This window comes from Clavelina lepadiformis, chromosome 2 (assembly GCF_947623445.1).
Source record: "Clavelina lepadiformis chromosome 2, kaClaLepa1.1, whole genome shotgun sequence".
In the NCBI taxonomy this organism is placed as follows: Eukaryota; Metazoa; Chordata; class Ascidiacea; order Aplousobranchia; family Clavelinidae; genus Clavelina; species Clavelina lepadiformis.
The window spans coordinates 13,275,046-13,300,693 of record NC_135241.1 but is presented as its reverse complement, the minus strand read 5'-3'; the positions used below and the strand labels follow the sequence as shown (position 1 = coordinate 13,300,693).

Genomic DNA, 25,648 nt, shown 5'->3' with positions numbered 1-25,648 from the left:
TATAAACTAATCTAATGCCTTACTTACCTCCCAAGCGAGAAATGTGTGCCAGACAACTCAACATTTGGGCGAAACTAAATAGCTGCTTAACATGGCTTCAGTTTTAATTAACCTATGTTACTCACTAGCATACATTTCTAACTTTTCGTGGAATAAGTAGGAAGAAGCAATATCTCAAAAACTAGAGCCAATTCAGGAAAAGTAATGGCATTTTCGGACTCAGCGCCCCTGATATACCCCTAAATTGATCTAACATATCACACTCGTGGAACAAATTTTTTTTGTTGGCCTGTGAATACTAGGACAGTAATTCTTTATAACAAGCAGCTAACGTCAGCATGACTATTTTACCTGAAGTTATCCATTTAGCAAGATGCTTTTTATTATATAATTGCAAGCATTAGGTGGGTGATTTACATCCTCGTTCTTTCCTGTTTTTTTCTTTATTTAGTATTATTTCTCTGTGTATAATCAATCTCGTAATCTGTTATATGATTATAAGCGTAGGGTAAAGGCAAGTAATCGAGAAAAAGTTGAAAAAAAGAGTTACGGTATCAATCTACTAACAGCAAAAAACAAAAATTTCTCCTTATTTTGAAAAATATACATACGGCAGCCAATTTTGCTCCTACATAAACAGCCTCTAAACAACAAAACAAAACTCTAAATTAGGGGTCCGCAAATACTTTTTGGCACAGCCCTTAAAAAATAGTTCTAAATTCCCGCGACCCAAGCATTTTGTGAGCATACAACTGTAACAAAAAAAACATACATGGTTGCACAAGTGTGCTCGACTATTATTGCATTGTTATGTAGTAACTACATAAAAATGCAACAATAATTAGAGGTTTAAAAAGCTGAAGTTCATTATTACACAGATGTGATGCTTATATTTTTGGTAAATCGAAAATATTTCGGGACCCAGACTGGAATGACAGGAAAATTTGGGTCGCAACCCACTATTTGCAGACCCCTGCTCTAAACAACCCTCTAGTTAATGCCCCTGTGCATAACAAACGTGTTTACCTGTGAGTTGGTTGGCTAGCAATGTTTTCAATTACCCATGGCATGTACTCTGGTATTGTATACTTTGAATTTTCCAAATCCATTTTAGCAGTAAACTCTTTGCCAACTTGAAATAGTGCCTTTATTGACCAATCTCCAAACCAATTTAAAACACACCTGAAATTTTCAAAATATGAAACAGTAAAATATGTCAACAGGTCTATCTGGTCCTAGATGGCAAGCAATGTTTGCCTCATTTGTAAGTTCTACATTTTCAATACATTTCTTCGAAAAAACGTTTGTTTCTGTTGTCAGTTTTTTTGTTCTTGTTCCAGATGCCACGCGCGGCTTCAGTGCGTGCAAAAGGATGAGAAAACATGTGTTTTCAACTTCTCTGCATATCTGTTTTGTGTGTCCAAACTCACATGTTGACTGCCAACAACGAGGTAACTGATGGTTGAAAGTTCCAACCACGAGTTATCTTGTGTCTATTGTTTTGCGACAAAACTGCTTAACCACTGCATCTTAACAAACCTTTCTCCAGTATACTTGCTGACACCTACTTTTATAATTTAAGGCCAACTTGCATTTGGAATTGCCCGTCACTTGAAGCCCTGGATGAATCAAAATATGCTCGCGCTGAACTCAAGTTGAGCTGACAAAGCTTATTTTTTTTCCACCCCAAGTGCTGGTCTGGACTAAGATTTTTATCACCACCAACCAGAACTTTGCTAAATCTAAGAAATCAACAAAATCCATCAGCAAAATCTTGCGAGATGTTTGTTCTAGAGTTGGTTACTCATGATTTGAGTACTTCAACGCTTAATGCACCACGTGTTGACACGATAACTGTCGCCAGGCTAATTTGCTACTTGCCACTTCATTGGCTACCTGTTATGTTATGTTTTAAGCTCGATTAAACATGTAACATCCTTTAAGCAAATGTATAGGTAAAGAATTAAAATTTCTACGATTACCCTAGCAGTTGTCATGTTTCAAAGTTACAGGTTGTGTTCTTAGGCAAATCTTAGGCATAACTAGTTTATGTAAATGAAAATGGATAGATCCCGGTGTAGTGTTTAGGGAATAATAGCATTTTTGGTAATTTTCCTAATCAAAGAAAGAAAATAATTAATTAGGTATTTTTTCAAACACACACACCTTCTTTAATCACAAGAAATTTTCAAATAGTGTTGAAACAATTGTCTGTTTTCCTTGTTAAGCACTGAGAAATGGCAACTGCTAACATAAAACTATCCAATCAAAATTTATTTTATTGAAAATTTATGTTGGAATGATTCAAAAGTTTTGAATTGTGAAAGAATGTTCAGCACTGATTTAAGCAAGTCCTATTTAATCCAAAGGTTTCCAGCAGAGTTGTAACTATGTCCACTTTCTAACTCAAATCAAGTCGGGTCAAATAGCTATTTGTTTTGCTATTATCTTATTTCTCGCTGCATGAAGACAGTCAGTTGGTAACTTGAATCAAGTCAGAAGTTGAAGTCTGAAGAAGTCAATGAATTGAGTCATCGCAACATTAAAAATAAAACAACCTTTGTAGCCAGTAAACAACGGAGGACGCAAAACTTTCTTTCAGTCACTGATGACATCATAGCTAGAATTAATTCTAACAAAAACAAGAGAATACACTCATTTCTTTTAAAGGAAACTTTGGATTGGAGCTGCTTCAAGGTTAGCCTTTAGTTCTTCAAGCTTGCGCACAGATTTAGGAGGCATATAGGTCAAAAAATAATATTTCTCTGATTCTGTCAGACTTTTACGTAGGGCATTGAAAAACCAGTTTAGACCAATCAGAAGGCAGCATGGTTGGTGTTGTTTTCTAGGCTGGTAATTCCCCTAGCAGTTGTCGCATTTTAAACTTCCAGGTTGTATGGAAAATTTGGAGAGAAACTGGCATGAAAAAGTGAGGAAATGTGAAAATCCACTTTTGACTTCACTTGTATGTAACGGGATACGGTAATATGTGAGTTTGGCCATATTTCAGTATGACATAGTATCAGGCAAGACTAGTTTACATGCAAAATTTCAAGGATCTCCATAGAGCGATTTCCGAGTAATTGCATTTTCATTAATTTTACTACATAATTGAATAAACCAAGAAATTGACCTTTTTTTTTGAAACCCTTACGTCGCCTTTATAGTGAAAGTAAATATGGCATAGACAAAATCTTGTTTTAAACTTCCGTGAACAAAGACGTAAGTGACTGTTTTCAGATAAACACTATGTTACGATCAAGTTGACTCTTGAGTGTGGGTTGGGGCACGCTCAGTCTTTCTGTAATACATTTTATTCAGCTTGCAGGTTTACACACCCCTAGGAGAAATGCAACTTTTATAAAATGACTTTATTTCCATTCAGCCTATGACATAAAGTGGTATTAAGCTTTGGCTGCACCCAGCTGAAATGATGAACAAAGTGAAGCAAAGCAACAGTGCGAGGTTTATAAATATTATACATAACGGAACGAAAAACATGTGAGTTGAGCAAAGAAGGGTGGGGGAGCAGAAATAAGGTAATTTTAAAGTGAATTTCCCAAAACCAGGTGAAATAAAATTCGAATTGATTTACCAAATACAATTGATAATTAATAATTAATAACGAAATTTTGTTTTAACCTTCATCTTTTATCACGAAGTAAGAACTTGAACACGGAACTACCATCTGGAGAATATATATCAGGAAAGGAAGCTAAAAGCAAGGGCTGACAGTTGCTGAGAACGTAAGCTGTGGAGAATGCACAGGAACAGAAACACAAAACGGACCATCCCCAGGACCATAAGCCAGTGCACAGCATAACCCAAGTGAAAGGAATAGGAACACAAAACCGACCGTCGCCGAGAACGTAATCTAGGTCACAGCATGTAATAAGGCACAGAAACAGAAAACTGAGCATCGTCGGAAAAATAAGCCAGGGAACAGAGTAAGCCTAGCTTTGGCTGAGCTCAGCCGTAATGATGAGCAGAATGCAGCAAAGCAAAAGGACGGGAAGCAGAAATAAGGTAATTTAAAATGGAATTTCCCAAGAAGAGGTGAAATAAAATTCTACCAACTACAACAACAAAACTGGAGTGTACTACGACTTTATAGATGGCAAATTCAAAACCAATGGTGTAATACCACTGTAATGCCCTAAGGTAAGGCATTAACCACACTTTATCCTGTTCAGTGGACTTGGTGGACAGTCCTAAGTTTGGGTAATACTATACAAAAAATTATCAAAGCTGGGTGTTTCTTTCTTGATACTTGATTAAACTGTTGTACCATCCAGATCTGCCGCCTTTTACATATCAAAGCTATTTCTTTAACATTATAGCTACAGTATACAACCATTCTTGCTCAACTACTTTAATGTAGTTTGTATATGGACTTAAAAACGTTCTGTTCTATCAGGTATCTATTGACCTATTCTAAGTTTGCTCTGTACCTATTCAGATTGATGTTGCCATTGACTGGTACAACATCATTATTATGAAAATGCATATTTAAAACAAACCTGTTAAAAAGTGCTGGGGATGTTGCTGCTCGATCTTGCAAGCCCTCCTGAGAAGGATTCATAGTAAAAACTACATGCAAGTTTCTCATTACTTCACCAGAAAACCAGCGATAAAGTTCTTCTTGACTGTCAAGCATTAATCCTTCTCTGTAAACAGGTAGAACCATTACATACTAGCTATAGTAGAAGTTTTACAGTCATTGAAATAATTAATAAAAAATTAAAATAAAAACACAGCATTGCATAATGAGTCAGCAAATTTAATTAAAATTAAAAATGCTTAGTGAGAAATCACAACAAAAACGACAAGTGCGGTAATTTCACCAGGAAAGTTTATTTCAGAAAAGCAGGAATACCCCTTTCACTATTTTCACTACCAAACCTTCACAAAAATACTCAGAATGCATAATACTTGAATTTATGTCACTAGTTTGTATTGACCCACTTTTTACCATTCATGACCCTTGTTTGGGTCTTGACACCTACTTGGGAACCACTGGCGTACACTTTGTGTTTGTAATACTTTTTAAAATAGTGGTGGTAACGGTTCGAGTGTTACATAGCATAAAGTAAAAAAATTTAGTGGTCTGCAAAGGCCAAAAAGTTGGAAACCGTTGATATAACACCGCACAGGTACAGCCTTAACCAAGGCTCATGTGTTGTGGTATGATGCCCAAGACAAAGAGGCAATAAGATAAACACCTGAAAAAACATATTAAAAGTTAGGAAGGATTCCTTTTAGATCAGGACCATGATTGCAAAACCGTGTGCGAGAGAGAAACCATGTTTTTCAAGGGGGAAAAAGTTATAAAGTTATAGTTATCCCTTAAAATTATTCATATTTTACCAAGCAAATACTTTAAATTGTCTTTTTAGGGTGACTTCCAAAAAAATTGACCGCTAGTATCGTAACTGCACTTTAATACCACCCGATGTGATACAAAGTAGAATTTGAGAGAGGGATTGCTTTTGTATGATCAGGCAACAGTTTGTGATATTAATTCAAATGTTTTGCAAATGAATGCGAAGCAATATGTTTTCTTGAATGACATCACAAATTGGCAGATAGCAAAATCTTTAAGAGTTACACTTTTTAAAAAGTTAGCAGTTTACACACTAGCCAAAACTGAAAGTCTGCTAGGAAATTATATAAATGTTAGTGACATGTAAACACTTGCGTTAGTGGATTACAAATATCTAGCACATGAGATGCTGTTTGCTGCAAAAAACAGTGTATAATAGATCAGTAATTACTCTGCTTTCATCTCTATTTCTGAAAGAAAGAAAATAGGATAATCATGTCCTGGTGCTCTGCCCTCTGTTTACCATTTGCATGCCTAATAAACAATCGTCAGTTGGTCCATACAGACATGTTCGGAAGGTCATGAAGAGGGGGCAATATTGATTTATTTGGGATGCCCAGCTTGAAGCGTAGTAACTTGCTGTTTGTGATTAGTGGTTAGTGGTACTGCCTAGTTTTGCCTAGGTCTACACTTGACTTCTAATGTCAAAGTTTAGTCAGTTCAGGTTGGTGGAGGGGATCTACTATCATTTTTTCATGAAAAATGGATCCATAATAATTCATGTACTTTGCGTTATAATAATGGACTAAAAAACGTATTTCTTGTATGCAATAACGGATCCATTATAATGCAAGAGCAAAAATGAAAGAGTAGAAAACAATTTGGACCAGACCTTTCACTAGTTTTATGCATTTATTCATTATATGCAATATGCATCCATCACATGTGAATTGCACGAAAAATGTCGGGACCAAGGTTATGCCGTCATGCCATTATTGGAATGCTATCATAGTGGAGTGCTACTACATTGGGCAAAATGCACTGATCCCACACCTAAAAAAACTAGGCCTTTTTGCTATATAGAATGTAGTGCTGAAATCAACATTAACAATTAAAGTTGAGTGAACTACCATATATACTCGAGTATAGGTCAAGCCCTACTTTTTCGCTGAAAATCGGAGATATTTTTATTCTCTCTTGTATAAGTCAACTAGCTTTTCCTTAGCCTAGCTTGTCACTACTTGTGTAGCAATTGCATAACTGTAAACTTCAACAGCACTTCTTTGAGACAAGCCTACAAATAACTTGTGTGAGGCAAGTTATATTCGTCTCGTGCAAGCGTGCTAGTTGTTGTAAAGTTATTCGTAAGAAATGGCCAGTAAGCGCAATAAATTCATGGCAAAGTTTAGCATTGCTGAATTTGCCGAAAAAACTAACAATTCTGACGCTGCCCGGGAGTTTAACACGTCAAAAAAAAACAACGATAACAGCGATAGCAATATGATGACAGCGTTAATAGTGAAGAAGAGTTTGATGGATTTTAAAACTGATTACCACAATAAATCTTATGGCTTTATTACGTATTGTTGGTTGCGTTTACTTTTTGGCATTTTTGTGATTAAACTTTTTCTTTTATCAGAGAGCTTTCCGTACTTTGTATGCCTCAGTCACCGTACTGTCAGCTGGACTTTGAGGTTTTGCTCTGGCTTGTCCTGTGTGTAGGTCGACCTCTGCTTTTTGAGGTGAAAATCAGTTGCGAAAATCTCGATCTATACTCGAGTATATACGCTAATACATATTTCATGAACATTTTATACAGAAATATACTTTGAACACATGGTACAACTTGCCAAATTAAACAAAAACTACAAAGTGCAAGTTATTTATTTGATATCAGATTCATTTTAACGGCCTAAACAAACTTGCGTATCAATATATTTGCTAGCAACAATAGGAAATTCTTACCTTTGGGCACCTTCTTTGCACTGCGTCATTAAAGCTGCATAATCGTCTCCTTCAAACAAGCCTGGAACTTCACCATTTGCTAAAAGTGTGTTCATTCTTTCAAGAAAAGATGAATCAAGGACATTGGACTCATCCATGATGAAAACAATTTTTTCACCTTTGCAACCTGATCTTCTGAGCACAGTACGTAAATCTTCATCAAAGTCAGTTGCTGTATATTTGCGATGAACCTTTCAAAAAATGCAAACGTAAAAAATCTGACACGAAATGTAAGTAAAAATGTTTCTTTTAAAAGTTTTATAAACGTGTCGTACATGCCTGACACGGTGTGTAAACGAAATAATTTGCAACCACTGGTAATGCCATGGGGAAAAGGGTTTTCGGATGAGTTGACCTCACCCTTTGTGTCTGCAGCTGCTAATTTAGGAGTATTCTATGTAGCAGGTGGTATCTTTTACATCCTTTGGTTTCAAACATGTAGTGCACCTGATTTTTGTTTTAATGCAAAATACCAGAACACGACAAAATAAAGACAATGACATGTCCTACTCAAAGCTTAATACAGTCAAGCTGAAATAATCAGGACGATTAAGCATAGCCTGTATAAAAACTGCTATAATTGGTGTTGAGAGATGGTTCCAACCAAGCAAGCAAGTTTCATTAGAAGCATTTTGCATTGACAAAACTGGAATCACTTATGGCATGGAAATCACTTAGCAATGTAAAAGCAATACCGATTTTTATTAGTTTGATTCTTGTGGTTTGCTGTGTCTTAATTATGCATCACCATGCCAAATAGTTAAACATCAATACTATCTAAGCAGCTGCATGTGAATGACAAAAAAAGGCTTCACTTCTACCACCTAAATAATCAATACTTTTCTGTTCGGTTTTTTTATTCTCTTATCTAAGACACAATGTACAGGTTCAAAATTTCAACAACAAAGATTTTAATACTATGTTTGCTACCTGGCATAATTTCAATAACAAAAGGTGCTCAGCTGGTGAAGTAATTTTTTATGAACCAATATTTCGTAAACCTATGCGAGTGGAGCTTCATCAGGGCAGATTACAAATTCTCTTATTGTTATCTGCCCTGAAAAAGCTCACCTGCATAGATAACCGGTAGCAGATGCTAGGATAGTAGATTTAAACTCGATCAGTCACAACAAATGAAAAAAGTAGGCTGAAACGAAAAAAAAATCTAGTAACAACAGCTGTTGAGCACTATCCATGTACCAGGGGTACTAGTGAACATTTCTGTGTTGGAGAAAGGTGTTAATAATGCTAATACTGCTGTTCCAACATAGCTGTAAAGTACACCTTTCATTCTTGTTAAGGTCTGCACCACCATGCTTTCAAATCACACCATTCGATGTACGCTCATCAGTTCCAACATATGCAATTGTACATTGAAGTCTCCCCATAGAAGCGTGGATTCGTTGGTTGCAACCCTCTACAACAGGGGTCAGCAAATCCTTTTTGGCGCAACCAATAGTTCTAAATTCCCGCGACCCAAGCATTTTGTGAGCATATAATTGTAACAAAAAAAGCATAACTGGTTGCACATGTGTGCTCGACTATTATTGCATTGTTACGTAGTAACAAAGTCAAAATTAGGGATGGGCCGATACAAACCCAAACCTGAATAGATTCGCCGAATATCGCCTTTATGAAAGATTCCGGCGAACATGAATACCAACAATGGCGAACCCGAATACAATATTACTCACAAATTTACTGACTTTTGTTAAAAATGATAATCTAGTTTCCCGACAAAGCTAAACTAGAATCAGCAGTACTTACAATGAAGGTCGTTTTTCTAACGAATTTGCTTTTTCAATCGTTTTTTAAGCACTATATTTCGAAAGAAAGCGACTTGTTTATCGATTACGTCATTTTACAAGCAAGACTTGACAACTTTTGGGTGAAATTTTATTGTTTGTTCTAATACGAATAGATTCGGGACTCGTTCGTGACGACCTTCCTGATATTCGGGTTCGCATGAACCCGAATAACCTTCCTTACGGCACATCCCTAGTCAAAATGCAATAATCTAATTAGAGGTTTAAAAAAGATGAAGTTCATTATTACACAGATGTGATGCTTATATTTATGGCAAGTTTGAAATATTTCGGGATCCAGACTGGAAGAAGAAACCCAAATTTGGGTCGCAACCCACTGTTTGCGGATCCCTGCTCTACAGGACAGCCTACACTTCATCAACACACTCAAGATGTAGTGGCGTTGAATTTGGGGCATTACCTGTATCTTAAACAGGCTTTGTCCCTCTAACTTTAGATTACACATGCACAATCAATCGTCTAAAATCTAAATGAATCCATTCACCCACATCTGCTAGCTGGGAACCTGTGAATATCTCATGGGCAGAAACTGTTGGATTTAAGCCAGAGTAGAAAAGTTTCCACGCATCAGCAAACCGAAGAGTTGCAGTGTCACGTCGCTTTGTTAAACAAATCCCTACAATACTTACACGGTACCGATTGGCTTCTTTAACTAGTTTCTAGCTACTTTAACTGACTCGGAGAAAGAACATTCCAGTTTTGAACTGTTAGCCTTCGACAAACTTTTGAGCAAATCTCCAAGGAAACAAGTACTCTGTAAAGCCCTGAGTCGCCTCCCTAAACGCTTAGACAGCAAGTTGATGGGTTTCCGTTTCCAGGCGGCTGGTGGGGGACAATGTCACTTACTTTTCAAACAAGTCCTCTCCCTAAAACTCTAACACATTCCTTGTTAACCCGATTGATGTGGTATGAATGACAGTTTCATGCGTTTTCATATTTTGAATCAGTTTTAGTCTGACTTCTTACTTTCAACTTCATTTAGTATGGGTTTGAAACAAAGTTTCCTACAGTATAACTAGAAAGTTCATTCGAGGCACTTAAGCTCACATGCACCGTAAGGCATTAGTCCAAAGGGGAGTTGTTCATCATACTTTATATGGAAATATCACTACATATTAAAATCATTGTACCTTAACTTGAAAAACAGTCAATCCATTCATCCAAGCAACGAATCGAGACAGAGTTGTTTTTCCAGATCCTGACACACCAATAAGTAAAAGATGCCCTTGAGGTTGCCGGAAGATCCGATCAATGCGCAAGGCATTGTCCAAAACTTCATTAAAAAGGACAAGTGGTACATCTAGCTCTTCCTCATAGAACACCTATTTGTATAAAATGAACACATTATTTACAACCTTTAAGATTGTTTTCTAAACTATAGATTCACAAAAAATTAATTAATTGAAACCACTTGTAAATATTACAACCACATGGAGATTTGCAATAAAAAAGAAAAGTAAAACAGATACATCAATGAAGAATCAATAAATTACACCTAAAACAGTTCAACGTAACATTAGCTGTTTCTATTAAATGCCTTTAATTAATTTCATAACATATTAAACATACACCGACAAATAGACATGAAAGTAGTGAAGCGATGATATTAACTAAATTGTGCGCCAATACATCAATCACAAATGGCAGGACAGTGAGATGGTATACAATACAAAATTGTTAGGATGTTAGCACATTATTAACATCAAAAATGATACATAACAGCTACTTTACTTGTAAGAAAAATCATTGAGAACTGCACAAAAACAACAATGTAGTTCCAGAAATATTCTTAGAACTAACAAGGCATTTGCTAACAACTGTGCAGTAAACGAGGACCAGCATTTGATTGGTTTAAAAGCTATTTATTTAATTGGAAACAAGTGGTTGAATTTGTTGAGCAATTATCATCAGAAAGGTGTGTTATAAATTTTGATGTCCAAAAAGTATTTCTAAGATACTTATTTATAGTACTGTTCTTTCGAGTATGTAATTCTAGCAAGATATTTCATTTTACTGGAAGTTTTAGATCGAGGTCAGATTTCAAACATTTGTTAGCATCAACTATGCGAGAGATCCAAAAACTGTTCATTATAATTACAGTATTTGTAATTCTGGTGCCTAATGACTTTATACAGATTTCTGTCCAAAATCTGTGCATGCTGTAGGATGTGGCTTTACGGACAAAAAAAAAAATTTTTGCAAGAAAATTTTTGCACGCTGAACAGTAAGCTGTTTCTCCAAATAGGTGCACAATTATATCTGTGTGCTTGATAGCTTGAGTGCTGACTCTGCTCAGTACTTTGCAAATTCAAGAATTGTTTATAGTAAGTGCTTGCTATCAGCAGTAATATGCTATTGTTAACATTTTTGGATGTTACCACTTCGGATAGGTCTTAATAGCACCATCTATTGGCTAACTCTTTTAGAGTTAACTGTTTCTTCAAAAAAAAAAAAAAATGCCTCACTCAAAAGGCAAATATTCTTTCACAAATACTACTCCAAACATTCGAAGTTTTACTGCAAAATGTGTTGTGTTCCACGTTATCAATCACCTTGTTTTGCAACAAACCACTCTTTAAAACAGATCTTGGAGTAATGTTAAATATATATGAAAAACATTTTTTTAAGTTTTATTGCTGTAATTTTTGGAGTTGTATAAAACTATAATTTTTACATTTTGCGTACAGGTACTTAGTTTATTAAAACATTAAAAAATGAGAGGTGGGAAGCTGCTATTTTAAAAAGACCGTTGCTCATGCTCTCGCTCATCAACGAAAAACATAACATATATTGTCTAGACACGCGTACGATTCAAACCTCTATAAAACAAAAACTAGGAAACATATTTTTTCTTTATCATGTAAAAAATTCATATGCCAATTACCTAAGTGAAATTGTTGTTGGCAATCGAAAAAATTTTTCCACCCAGACAGTAACTTGGAAAGGGCCTATATTCTTCACTTTCAAAGAATATTGGTAAAGTAATAAAAATAATCGTACTGTGATGCAAATTATGATAACAGATTAAAAAAACTAAGGGCAACAAAAAAGGAGTATGCTTGTGGTTTCGTTCCTCAGTTAAAAAGGGCGTTGTTTACGAGATCGTTCTAAACAAATGAGCCCAAACGCAGTTGTGCCCAGCTCTAGGGTATGAGAACAAGTACTAGGCCAGTTGACAAGTATCAAGTACTCACCATAGTTACTTGAGTACTTCATTGTAATATAGAAATTATGGAAATTTTTTTTAATTCCTCTGTAAACGTTTGCAGTTCTCCATGGTGACCATCACATTTCTACTTTTTCACTCGAGTACATTTGTACCACAAAAAAGATACTCAACAGTACTTGAGTCAAGTACTTCCCGCAAGTAAAGCAGTTCTGATATAATTTTTATGAAACAGAATTTTACTCTGTTGTATCATGGCTGATTCAGCCCTGCAGCACACTGCGCACGTCTTGCGGAAATTCTTCCGCTTGCCGCAACACATAATTCACCTAGATGAATTTGAAGACTGACCACAAAAAACATGTTACTACACCCAGTGAACAATCACATGATAAAGGTCAGCACCTAAAGCATCAAGCATCCCGAAAAGAAAATGAAGCAATATATTTCAGCTTATGCTTGAGTAAAAACCTAAACATGTTTAGAAACAATTATCTGGTGAAACATATTCGAGAAAATGAGAATTAACACTAGAACGGCCAGAAATCAAGTTTACCTCCAACAGCCGGTGGTGTCGAAAACGACACCATCCTAAAAACTGTACTTTTTGATTAAAGTTAGTGAAAAACTCAAAACTAAATACTTTCGTAATGAATTTACGATGTGTTTTGCTTGTTCAATTGAAACAAAAATTAATATAGCTACAGCAATTCGATCTTTTATGACGTTGCACAGAATTGTAAGGAACGAAAAAAAACTACATTTATGATTTGAAAAAAAAAAAAACAAACGCTATTCCGATAGTAGGTATCTTAACAAAGCGTTAACTATTGTAGATAAAGGTGGTTTAGTATGTGTTTTGCTTGTTCAGTTGAAACAAAAACTAACATAGCTACAGCAAGTCGATCTTTTATGACGTTGCACAGAATTGTAAGGAACGAAAAAAAACTACATTTATGATTTGAAAAAAAAAACAAACGCTATTCTGATGGTAGGTATCTTAACAAAACGTTAACTATTGTAGATAACGGTGATATGATTCCTACACACAATATGATAAGTCTTTTGAGTTTACAGCAGGACCCATGTTTATCAATTTACGTCGTGCAGTTTTTGCATTCTGTATGCTTCCAGTCGCCGTTACCACGCACTCCGCAAGTTGGCAGATTGCTGCAGTGATTGCAAACTGTAACTTTATTATTTTTGCAACCTTCTCCCGCACATTTCCTTCGCTTTCCAAATGGTCTTTTCTGTGCTGGATTAACTTCTCTCTGGACCACTTGCTTCCGCTTCACCACGTAAGCATCCCTCAAGCCCTCAATAAGCTGGAGTATGAAGCTTCGTCGGCTGATGATGCTAACGGAACTTTTTCTGTACAGAATCCAGGAGTTTAGTGCTGTTATGTCCAGTAGGTTTGTTCAAACAGCCAAAGGCCATCGTCTACTTGCTGCATGGGTTGTGTATTTTCTTACCATTTGGTCGAAAACGTCCACGCCTACCTTGTTTTGGTTGTAGAATTGTATAACAGTAGGTTTATTTTTTCTGTTGCATCAGTGCTTGGGCTGCTGTGCATTGTCGATAAAAAGTTAACATTTTTCTTTTGTTTGCACTGGTAATTCACAAGCATACAGTTTTTCGGTAAATTGTAGAAGAACTTGCTAGAAAACTTTTCTTCCTCTAATCTGGTTATCTCTTTTGGAAGCTCTTTGTTGTTAGGTCGAACCGTTCCTACAATTTTCATATTTCTTCGGCTTAGTCTTAGCTTAGCTTAGCTCTTAGTCTTACTGCTGTAACATACAATCCATACGTTGCAAAAAAACTGCCGTGTGAATTTCACAGTTAGTCTTCACTGCAATACAAAGCAATCATGAATTTTGCAAATCTATACGGACAAAGTACCTGTATGACTTCATAATATCAACATAAAACTTGTATCTAAATGAGACAAACAATCAATTGAAAAGATACAAACCAGGGTAATCTCACGTATATGATAGTTGCAAGTGCAAACGTGCGAAGTAAAAATATGTTGTAGTTTTATGTACCTATAAAATCATATTGGTGTCGATTTCGACACCTCGGCCGTTAAAGGTATAACAGGTTGTAAAAAATTAATCGAAAGTCAGATTTCGGTAAATGTTACATATCCATACTCTTTTAAGAAAGTTAGGAAGCTACTGAAAATTTTATACCGTTGCAACTTCATTTGCTAAAAAAAAAGTAGATCAAAATTCAAAAAGTGTCGATTTCGACACCTCGGCCGTTCTAGTGTTAAAGTAAAGAGAAAAGGTGTGAGTTGGACTATACTGACATTCGAAGAGAAAAAATTAAAAGATCTGAAAATTCATGAAACGTTCTGTCTATCTTCCAGTCTCGTTCAGGTAGAATTTTTGAAAATTTATACTGGAAATCAAGAACAATTGTTTCAAAATCCAACTGAGCGACGTTTTGTTCAGGTTTTCCTAGTTTTTCAACTTTAATCAAGCGGATCAGCTTACTAAACAGAACACAACTGACCTGTGTTGGACAAATATCGTTCGTTACGTTGACCCAACCTCAGGTAACCTGACTGTGGTAAACATATAAAATTCTGCCTATATTCTTGCATAACTTTGGTTATAATTTAATATTTCTAAATTGTATACTTATTTGTATCTGGGTTGGGTGGTCCTGGTAAGTCTATAAACTTGACTTTCTTTGACTTATATTGCCATAACTCACGTTTTTACCATCAAGGCACCGAAACATTCGCTGCCTTTGTTGCAGTGTTTAAACATCGTTTTTAACAGTTTTCTGGTCATCAGCGTCAGCTCAATTTTTCGTCCACCACAATTATGGCAAAAAGAAAGGAAAACAAAATAACAGAATAAATAAGTGAGTAATCTTCATTAATAACTTTATAAAACATTTCTTTACAAGCCAGTTTGCAAACACAATGATATACAAAAAGTTGCAATTTCTGGATGCGAGCATTTGACTAGTAATTAACTAATGTCCAGGTTTCAAAGCATAAAACAGGGTAAAACTTTAACTGTTGTTGACAAATAGAACAATTCCTGGAGAATCCAGGATAATAATTCTAAATAGTTATTGTTCTTTGACAATAAATTGAAACCTAAAAAAACCACAATTTTAGTACAAACAACCAATTAAGTTTAAAAACGAAAGCATGAAATATGTTCATGTTCATTTCATTAATAACCAATCCAGTATACAAAACATACCTTAAGTCTGGCTTTGACAAAATCTCTTAATTCTTCTTGAGCAACCGGTACATAGTTTTTGCTAAGCCACTTGCTGTACAGAATTGGCCTATTTGACAAACAAAGAAATCTGAATTACATTTTTAAATGAGCATTATTGGTAAACATAAAATTGCACTCATATATGAAACAGCGAGAGATGACAAATGTGCATTATCTTCTACATTCTTCATTAAAGATGTGCATTATCTCCTACAAAGCCTCGAATTAAACGTTTGATTTCCCAAACACAACTACATCCGTCACATTAATGAAAGTTAATTGAAAATAAATTGTTGTTTTCTTTAATGCTTTTTTATTTTGCAATGAGGTAGGGCGCGGATCCTTTAAGTACCGTCAAGGGGGGGGGGAGATTCAAGAGATTCTTATCCAGACTAAGCAGGTCCATTAAGACACATTATTACCATACCGAGGTAAGATTGTTCACATTATTATCCTTGCCAGCGCACAAAAGCGTCACCGGAAAACTGGGTAAATCGCGGCGTTTCAGTTTATGATGCAGTAGTGAAGACAATATGACGTAAATGAATTAAACAACAATATAAAACCATATGAAAAATGTTCTTTTGGTGTGGCTATATAGCACAGGAAGTTTCATTTGATAATTGATAGGACAGGACACGCAAACCACAATTGAGAGCTTTTTAATAAAAAATGATTTCCGTTTTTTTTGGTGTGATTGTATCAAAAAGCAGAAACTTACTTATTGCTTCGTTTCTTCAAAACTACCAACTACTTAGGTTATTAGGTCACAATGCCTTTTTGTATTGCAACTAACTCACCGTGTACGTTGCTTAGTGGATACGCTACTTTTTTTTAAAGATGTAGGGACATCTACAAGAAACGTGTGATATTAATTTTATCAATACAAAATATCTTTTTTCTATTTCTATTTCCCCCAAACATTTGAAAATTTCAAATCCTATTTCAAGAAGGTCAAAAATGATCTCATAAAAAATTGTGCCACTTGTAATATAACAAACACTAAAATAAATTTGTTATTTTTTGACTTAAATACCTTTTTAATGCATCTTTTGATACATTTGGAAAGTGCTTAACGGCAACCCGATTAATCTGAGTTTCAGTCCAGATACGTTCTTCTTCGTACACAAGACGATCCTAAAATGCATATCGGCGTCATATACTATTCACATTGAAAAACAGATCAATCCTCTACCATAACAAATAATTGTGGATAAAGCAAATTATGTTTCCAATATATTTCCGTACATTAAATTAAAAGACATTTAGCAGCACAATATGCACACATACAGTACAACATTCATTTTGCACTCAATCCTACTCATCAATTTCCCATGAAAAATAACATTGTACAAATTGCAGAATTAATTTATGACTAAAGCAAGTTTTTTCAACAAATTCGATTTCTTGAGTAAAAGAGAATGTCAACAAAACCATAGTTATGAAGTTTCATGGTGGCAGGGCCAAAATCAACAGTATTAATAAAAAGTCAAGTACTGTTACTGTTAGGTAATAAAGTAATTTTTTTTGTATTGAAGAAGATTAGTCAAAATACTGGTGGAAAAATTGTTTTGCTTGTCTTCGAAGTGTCACCATTAACCGATTGCGGGTCTGTGGTACAATAATTAATCAAACTAAGTGAATAAGTGATAAACTAATGAAATTGCGTTTGACTGTGTTGTGGTCAAACAGTTGCAACAAGGAGGCTAAACATTTTAACTTATTTAGAAGAAAATTTTGCAAGTAGAAAACTTTTGAAGTACAGCACAATAACATCTTATATGCTAGTTAAAAATGATGTTTGGTTGATTTATACGTCTTTTATTAAATTAAAAGCACACAAAAACATTAAAAAACAACCTGAAACAAGCGAAGGGCCTCATGAGCCCAAATTCTGACCAAGCCTTCAACAGCCAGGCTTTCCAAATGTCTCAGAGCTTCACAGATACCTCGCACCCATCTTGACATTTCACGAGGCGAGTATATGTAATGCGGCTGCATATCCTGTAATACGTAAAGCAAGACTTAATAATAATGACAAACTTTAAATATAATTATCTTTTATAAATAAAATTTTCTTTTTACTATTTTGTATGTTATTGTGTCCTAGTTGGTACACCAGATTCATCTCTCCCATACTCACACACATCATTTTCCCTTGCTTTAAACTTTAGTCGAATGCTATTGAACTGACTGGCAAATTTTGTGTTTTCTGCATTGTAATTAATACGGCTTGTTTCTACTTGTTGCAACAATACTACCATAAATACTGTTGTGCAAGTACTCTTTTTTTTTGAAAAAAGGATAGGGCTAAAAAATGAGAGAAAGGATTACACACGTGACTAAGTGACACAAAACGTTTGTCGTAGGTTAAAAATGCAAGGGGCTATACACCTAGGTATACATGTTGATCATAAATGAAATAATTGCAATGAACAAATATTTATTGTAATGCATTAAACTGTGCACAACTACACGTTTGTTGAAGCTTTTTATGGTAATGATGAAACTTTTCAAGATATCAGTGATTCCGGCGACAACTGAAAGCACTGTACAGTGCACAACAATGAAACGAGGATTCTGCAACTAAACAGCAATCGACATTGAAACAATCCTTGCGACAAAACTAGATACTAAGCATTAACCACTACATCAATGACACTCGTCTAATTTGACGATTTGGCACACAATGTCTCCCGAAAAACTACGACAAGTTTTGCACAATGAAGTCCTAGTTCATAGCAACATGTTTGGTTGGTTTGCCGAAGTACTGAACTAAAAGGAACTTGTACTTCTTTAACTCATTGAAACCTGAAGCTTTAGTCATCAACATTTTTGTGTTTTGCTAACGCTGTAACTTAATGAACTGAAATCACAGATATATCCACATATGTTACAAAACTGTAATAAGAAGTGTAGCGTACACTGCCACCTGTGTTGTGACATTTCTACAATAAGTAGTGATTGTTTGGTATGTGCATTTTCCCGTTTTTTTTTCGTACTAGAGCAACATTTAAAATGTTCTGCATTTAGATCAAAACACAATGTCTTGAATATCGAATAAAGTATCATTGGTTTTAAATGTATTCCTGAACCGCATCTTTTCAGTTCAGGATTTCAGCCATTTGTGACCCTGGGGTGAAAACGCCAGGAGTCAGACACATTAATGGAGTGGTTGCAGACGATAAATGGGTGGCCACATGAATATCAACCTGCTTCGGATACGTTACGCTTGTAATACCTGAAAACCCAGTCAACTCAGCATGAATTGTCTGCCATTTTCTGATTTTGCCAGCATGACAAGCGTAGCAGGATCACTCGTGCCAACTCTTCTGCAAATTCAAGTTATACCGGTACAGGAACAAATTTCAAAACAGTAGGCACAAGTTGAAATTTTAAACCAACCATTTGCTTGGAACATCGTGCAATCAAGGATGCCACAGAAAAGACAACAACCAAGGTCGTAGTCAACCGTCTATGACCTATTCACTTTGTTTGGTAGTGCAGTCAAGTTCAAGATACATTACACACATTTGGCTTACCCTGGCTTGATCCAAGGTGACACAAAGGTGGGCACGAGCGTGCAGCTTCATTTTAGGAGAGATGCTGTTGGCATCGAAACAAAACCAGTTGATTTTCAAGAGTTATCCGTTTGTCTCTCTTTTTTTGGATTGAAACAATTTTCATGTTTTTGGATTGCCATAAATTGTTTGATGTAAACACTCAATTGTTTGTTTATTAAGCATCAACAACAATGGTTCGAGTTGTCATCATGGAGTTGTAATTTGCTTAACGTTTCCAGATCGATTGAACTTAGTGTAATTAAACCCAGGACGACCCAAACAACGTCTGTGGGTTGAATATTCTTTGGGTTATATTGTCCTGAACATAGTCGTCCGTTGGTTGAAGTGGCCTACCACCATAGACGGTATTTTTATAACTTAATCGATATGTGTTTTAAAACAACTGCAAGTGAAAAATATTAAATTGTTGAATGTCAGCATCTCCAGTTCTATAAGATTCTTGATACTCTACTGGTCTATTAATCATTTGTGGCAGGCGTGACCAAAACAAAACCCTTCGTCATAAGATTTCATAAATTTTTTTAAAGGAGCTGTTGCCCAGCTCTGGTACTATGGGCCAGCTTTTAATACAAGAGCTGCTAACATGACTGATATCCGCCAGTCAGTACTATAAACCTGGATTAATATTCTAAAGTTTTCTCGTACATAAAATTTGCTTGCAGTTGATATATTTACCTGATTCAAATAATCTTTGGCAATGTTCTGCAAACTATCCGAAGCTATTTTGCTTCTAAGAATTACTTTAAAAATATACGATGTTACAGTAGTAACGGTAGTGACAGTAGTAACTCCCAAAATTCAAACACTACTTAGCATAGTATAACGTTAACAACTGTTATGTGGTTTGCTTAAGTATAACATTGAACCCAGTCTTGAAATAGTTAACCACATGAGAAAAAATGACAAAACCTAAATAGTTGGCATAAAGCTACACTCTCAAAATAAAAGTTTAAGGTTTAAATGAAAATCCAAACAATATTTTCTTTTCAAGACAAATGTCTTGTTATTTTTGGTAAACCTAATTACGAAATTAGACAAAATAACATACATTGCGCCATGCAAAAAACTAATCCATCAAACAAAATAACAAATTTTACAAAAAACTTAAGAATACACACAACTTATTAATCTCTATATACACATATCTTATTGTTTTCCTGCATTGCCGCATGACCTTGTATGCTTCACATCGCAAGTAACCGAATCTGTTGTAACCGAATCTAAATTAACTGTTGTTTCTGAACAACACGAGTAAAACAGCAATACATAAAAAGTCAATCAAATGCTGCAATCCTATAATTTTATTATAATTTTAATTTTATTATTATAATTTTAACATCAAACATTCTCAAAAAACAGTGAGCTTCTGCGCTCATTGAGTTTGCGTTCATGGGTAATCTCAGTGAGTTCAGAAGAAAATGAACTGCAAAAGTTTAAAATTGAAATACTGCTATGTTGATTTAGTATAGTGGACATTAAGGTGATTAAACTATTAACTTTGCCACAACAAGCATGTTACCTGAGTAAATTTTTCTTGTGAAAGAACATAAAACTCAACCATGGCATTAGTAAGGGGGTCAGCGTAAGGTCTTAAGCAAGGAACCATTCTAAGCATTGCCCTGTTGAAAGTTCCATAAATCTGCTTGAGTGAAGCTGCACCAGGGTGATCAACATATACGACAGGCACATGACGCAAAAACCTAGGAGTGAGATGGAAAATATCAATCATCACGCAACTATAACAATGCCAAGGTAATGGTATGTCATTTTGTGATGAGTAAACACTTTATTTTAAGGTAACAAGTAACTGATGCATGTGTGGGTTTGCTGCTATCATACATTCAAATATTTATTGTTTTGAGAACTGTTTTACTTTACAGTAATACATAATCTTGGTTGCACTGCCACAATCAATCACACTTTCGTTCCTACAAACTATAGTGATTTGGCAACTGTTTACTATGGCAAAAAAATTTTTCTTCTTCTTAGCATTTACTGTTCAACCAAGAACCAGAATTCAAACAAAGTCAACCAGAAGACTATAATGGTTATAGTACTGATTGGTAATTTTTAAGTTCATGTCAAACTAAGTCAAAATAACACGAAACACTATTCCGATATTGTACAAAGAATATTTTATAAAATCCATCTCACCTATGATTTAGCGGCTTTCTGCCAGGGTCAGTTGGTGGATTGCAAGCACCAACAAACTGTACTCGCTCGAGTTTAATCCATGTGCGATCAGTATCACGATAAAAACCACCATGCTCAACAATTTGACGAATAAAAGAAATAACCCGTTGAGTTCCATATTGATCATTATCCGGAAGATTTATTTCATCACAAAAAAGCACAAGCCACTTGTTTAGTTGTATTGGTGCTAATACTGTTCCTTTTGGCGTCCACCTTTCATTACAATATAAATATAATACCATTCCTTAACTAATAAAAAGCAACAATTTAGTTTTGGTACCAGTATACAAGTTTCCTGTTTACAGTGATCACATCACATAAAATTTCTACAAGGCACTTCATGTACCGACATAGTGTGACATTTAATTTTTATTTAAAATCACTACTCATTACATACCAAAAGCTTTTATTACCCAGAGCAAAATCGATCAAGGTATATATTTTTTCAGGGGTATTTTTTTTCAGAGTTTTCCAGGGGCTTTCACCCATATTTCTACTTAAATGATTTTCGGTGGGAATTTATTACTTGTTCAAATCATTTTTATTTTTTAAACCAGGGACCATATCTACAGCAATTTTGTCAAGATAAACATAGATTCAACAGTACAACCGCATAAAAACAATTGAGCAATAAAAGTAACCATGACCCAAATAAACATAATAAAGTTAATTTCTAGCGATAACAAATCATGCCACAGGTTTTGTGGAAGTTTATGAGATGTACTGACACCAATTGTTAATAGACTGAACATATAGCCGCACTTACTTATATTCACAATAGTGATCAAATGTTTTTAACAGCAGTTCAGGAGTTGTAGCACTGGAAAAGTTCAAACCAACCACTTCCATGTCTGGTAATGATCTTAGAGCAGAGAATAATGTCATGGTCTTACCAGACCCTATAAAATAGTTAATTGATTGATGATTGAATTTGGTTACCGCAATGTGTACTTAGAATACAAAAACTAAAGTTAATTTGTGAACATATACGACCATGAAACATTTCAGTATTTTGCAACTTGACATACCTGGCGGGCCACAGAGTACCATAGGTTTGTGAGCAGCCAACCAGGTATAAAGTAAAGCTTCATGCCGCACGGTATCCAAAGTTGGAACTACAACATCAGGAGCAGCCACTTTATGTGTTTCTATTTCAATTTGGGGAACCTTTTTAATCCAAGGCATCCATTCACCATTCATTGACACCTACACAGTGATATTGCAAATAATGCATAATATGAACAAATACATTTTACACACTGCAATTTTTTTTGTCACTTCTAACGTAATTATTATGTGATATTAGCAAGAGTGATATATTATCACACAGCATTAAGCAACCTTGTGTTCAGTAGTTGTTGTGACATGTCTAATGATACTTTCTGTAACTAAATTATAAAATTGCTTGCAAGTGCTTCAAACGCACCTGGTCAATACAGATTAACACGTTTTAGAAAAATATGAGAAAACCCTGCAATCTTTTCATATGATCCTTTTTACATTTGAAGTTTTGCACTTTGTAGAACTAGTGTAGCATCACAAAATGCTGAGATAACATATTACCTCATAGTCAATAATAGTTGAATAATCTGGAAAATCAATATTGGAAGCCCGTTTGATAAAACTTCCTAATTCCTCACGGATTTTAAGTTTTCCATCACCAGCAAAAGACCACATGATTGAGTACAATAAATATTTGTGCATGTACTTCTCCAAAATTGATGTCTTAAAATGGTAAGTAAATAACAGAATGTTGCAATGAGTAAGTAAGTAAGTAAGTAAATAACTAATACGTAAGTAAATAATAAGGTAAGTAAATAACAGAATGTTGCAATGAGACTATCACAGCAAAGAGTGAAGTTTATATTATGCGTTACAGATTTGTAGAGCAAACACGAAAGCTTGTTTTGCAACTTCATCATGCTTGGTGACTAAATCTCACAAAATCATTACCTGCATAGGAAAGTCTGGATGATTTGAGTTGTAATGCTGAACGTTCCATATGCCTTGAGTGAGCATAGCAAATAAAGAGGTCAATGCTCTTAAATGGGTAAAATCCATAACATGTTCCTGGAAAATTTAGATATTTAGAACCTGTGTTTGATAAAGCTGCATTATTCAACTAATAGCAAGTGTTGAATGCTCATGGCTTGCTATCGAGTTTGCAGCAACCTAAATCATCTTAAAATTGTAACATACATGTTCAACAATATATAGTAAGAGGATTATGCATGTATAATAATTTAGTAAATCAAAGCGAATTTCAATATTATGGCAAGTTTAATCAATAAGAAACAAAGTAAAATTTCACCAGCTCTCGAGAAAATTCCAGTGCTGCCATAACAATACCATCAGGTTTAAAGTAGCGAAAAAGAACGTCACAACAGTCATGCTGCACTTGTATACGCGGTGATAAAACATCATCTGAAACAGAAAATGTGCAAGTAAAGCTTATTACATAAATACACAGCGAAAGTTTCTGTATTCGAAGTCGAATAGGCCAATTAAGTTTTCTTAAATTATCCAAACTAGGCCAAATGGTAGGAAATATCAGTAAAAACAAAACTGGCCCATAAAAAGTCATTTTGTTAACATCACTGCACCAATCTCAAGCTATTAGCTATTTACACACACGACAAGACTAATTTTGAAGTTCTGCTCATGATTTGGGACGAACAATAACACTAACAAATATCAACTAAGGTACATCCAATATGCTGTTCCTAAGTCTTTCAGACTCTTGCATCTGATGTACTTTCATACCAAGAGTAAAAAGTTGAACAATAGCCTACTTCTTTGCTCTTTTTAAGACATTTAAAAATTTTATCCACATGATTGTATATTAGGCCTTTCCTTAAAGAGATGACCTCACAACTTGTTTCATTTTGAAACTTTACCACCCATGATTTGGCAAGGTTTGGCCAGTCACCATAGAACCTTTTATTGATACAATGATACATCTTTACCGACTGATGTGTCTATATCTTTATGTTCCAGTTAGGGTGAGGATTTATTCCTTATTACAGCAATGAGATATGCACCAAATTCACTAGAAACCTTCCCAACTTGGCCACATATATATATCTACATTACGCACATGGGCTATGTATAACCCACTGATAAATGCGAGTTTATAATTTATTTACAAAACGTGATGATAGTAATAGCTAATTCTTTAATTTAAACTTAAACAAACAGTAATCACCTGCTTGTTTTTTTTGAGTTTGAAATATATCCGATGTAAAAGACTTGCGATCTTCTCCATCATCGAGCGGAAAGGAACGTAAACTAGCCAGATAATTGTTCACAAGCATATTAACAGTAACTACATCCTCAGAAAACCACACCATTCCACACCGTGAAACAGTAGCTAATGTTGCATACTTCAGATCCTAAACAGGATTTAAATAAAAAAGTCAAGTTTTAACGTGGTATGCTGGAATGGTATGATAATTATTATCTTTCTTCTCAGACTGAGGTAAGTCTTTGCACATTTAAATCCGGAAATGATTCCTCATCACTCGAGCCCCGGTTCCCAAGTCTCTGTGAAAGCTCTGGTCGACATAGGCTACACATTTTGGTTGGTTTTTTCAATTTTTTTTTATTGTACTTACTATGAACCACTAAACAGAGCAGGCATCTTTAATGCCTGAAGAGCATTATAACAGTAGTGCTACTGGGTATAGAACATAGGCAGCAATATTAGTAAGTAGTCTTTGCAAACAATCGCCGAAGAATATGAATTCCTTAAATTAGCTTTATTAAAGTGGATTTCATTGACACGATTAATATCTCTAAATGATACTTATTTATGCATAATGCCAACGGATTTCTTGTAATATAGCAACAAAAAATAAGTTGTAACAGTAAAAAATTGTATTCGGTCAAAAGAATTCGTTAAATGGCAATTCAACCTCAATCAATCCCCAGTTAACACACCAACAAGGCCCAGCTTGTCATACTGAATCTTACTCAAGGTGGCATGCTGCGACGCTCCAATAAAGTTTCATCACCTATCAGGGTGTGAGTTGGATACATTTCTTTAGTGATATAAGCTAAGTAGGGAGCGAGCTCAATCGCTACAGTGGTATAGAGACTGTTCATTTCTTTACCTGGCTCATTTGTTGCTCTGGCTCCGGGCTCTTGCTATCTCTCTACGCTGTTTACATACTTTGACTGTGTCTTGCTATTGCTTTGTAACTATGCTCACTTGTAAGAAGTGCCGTGTTTAAATCATCTGGATATAAATGTTCCATACACTGTTTTAATTTGTTTTTCTTTCTTTATATAACTGAAAGCATTGGCAA

At 35.1% G+C, this 25,648-nt stretch overlaps 1 protein-coding gene across 1 annotated transcript in view; it reads right to left on the bottom strand.

Annotated features, from left to right (window-relative positions):
* LOC143445123 (cytoplasmic dynein 1 heavy chain 1-like) overlaps positions 1–25,648 on the bottom strand; it is a 160,868-nt gene that overhangs the window by 41,487 nt on the left and 93,733 nt on the right. The window contains exons 48-62 of the mRNA XM_076944003.1: positions 24,547–24,733; positions 23,653–23,765; positions 23,295–23,411; positions 22,905–23,066; positions 22,370–22,547; positions 22,108–22,240; positions 21,303–21,554; positions 20,668–20,848; positions 17,425–17,568; positions 16,601–16,701; positions 15,544–15,631; positions 10,284–10,475; positions 7,289–7,518; positions 4,521–4,667; positions 1,027–1,182 (exon numbers count right to left, since the gene is read on the bottom strand). Coding sequence (XP_076800118.1) covers positions 1,027–1,182; positions 4,521–4,667; positions 7,289–7,518; positions 10,284–10,475; positions 15,544–15,631; positions 16,601–16,701; positions 17,425–17,568; positions 20,668–20,848; positions 21,303–21,554; positions 22,108–22,240; positions 22,370–22,547; positions 22,905–23,066; positions 23,295–23,411; positions 23,653–23,765; positions 24,547–24,733 — 2,381 coding nt within the window. The remainder of the gene's footprint in view (positions 1–1,026; positions 1,183–4,520; positions 4,668–7,288; positions 7,519–10,283; positions 10,476–15,543; positions 15,632–16,600; positions 16,702–17,424; positions 17,569–20,667; positions 20,849–21,302; positions 21,555–22,107; positions 22,241–22,369; positions 22,548–22,904; positions 23,067–23,294; positions 23,412–23,652; positions 23,766–24,546; positions 24,734–25,648) is intronic.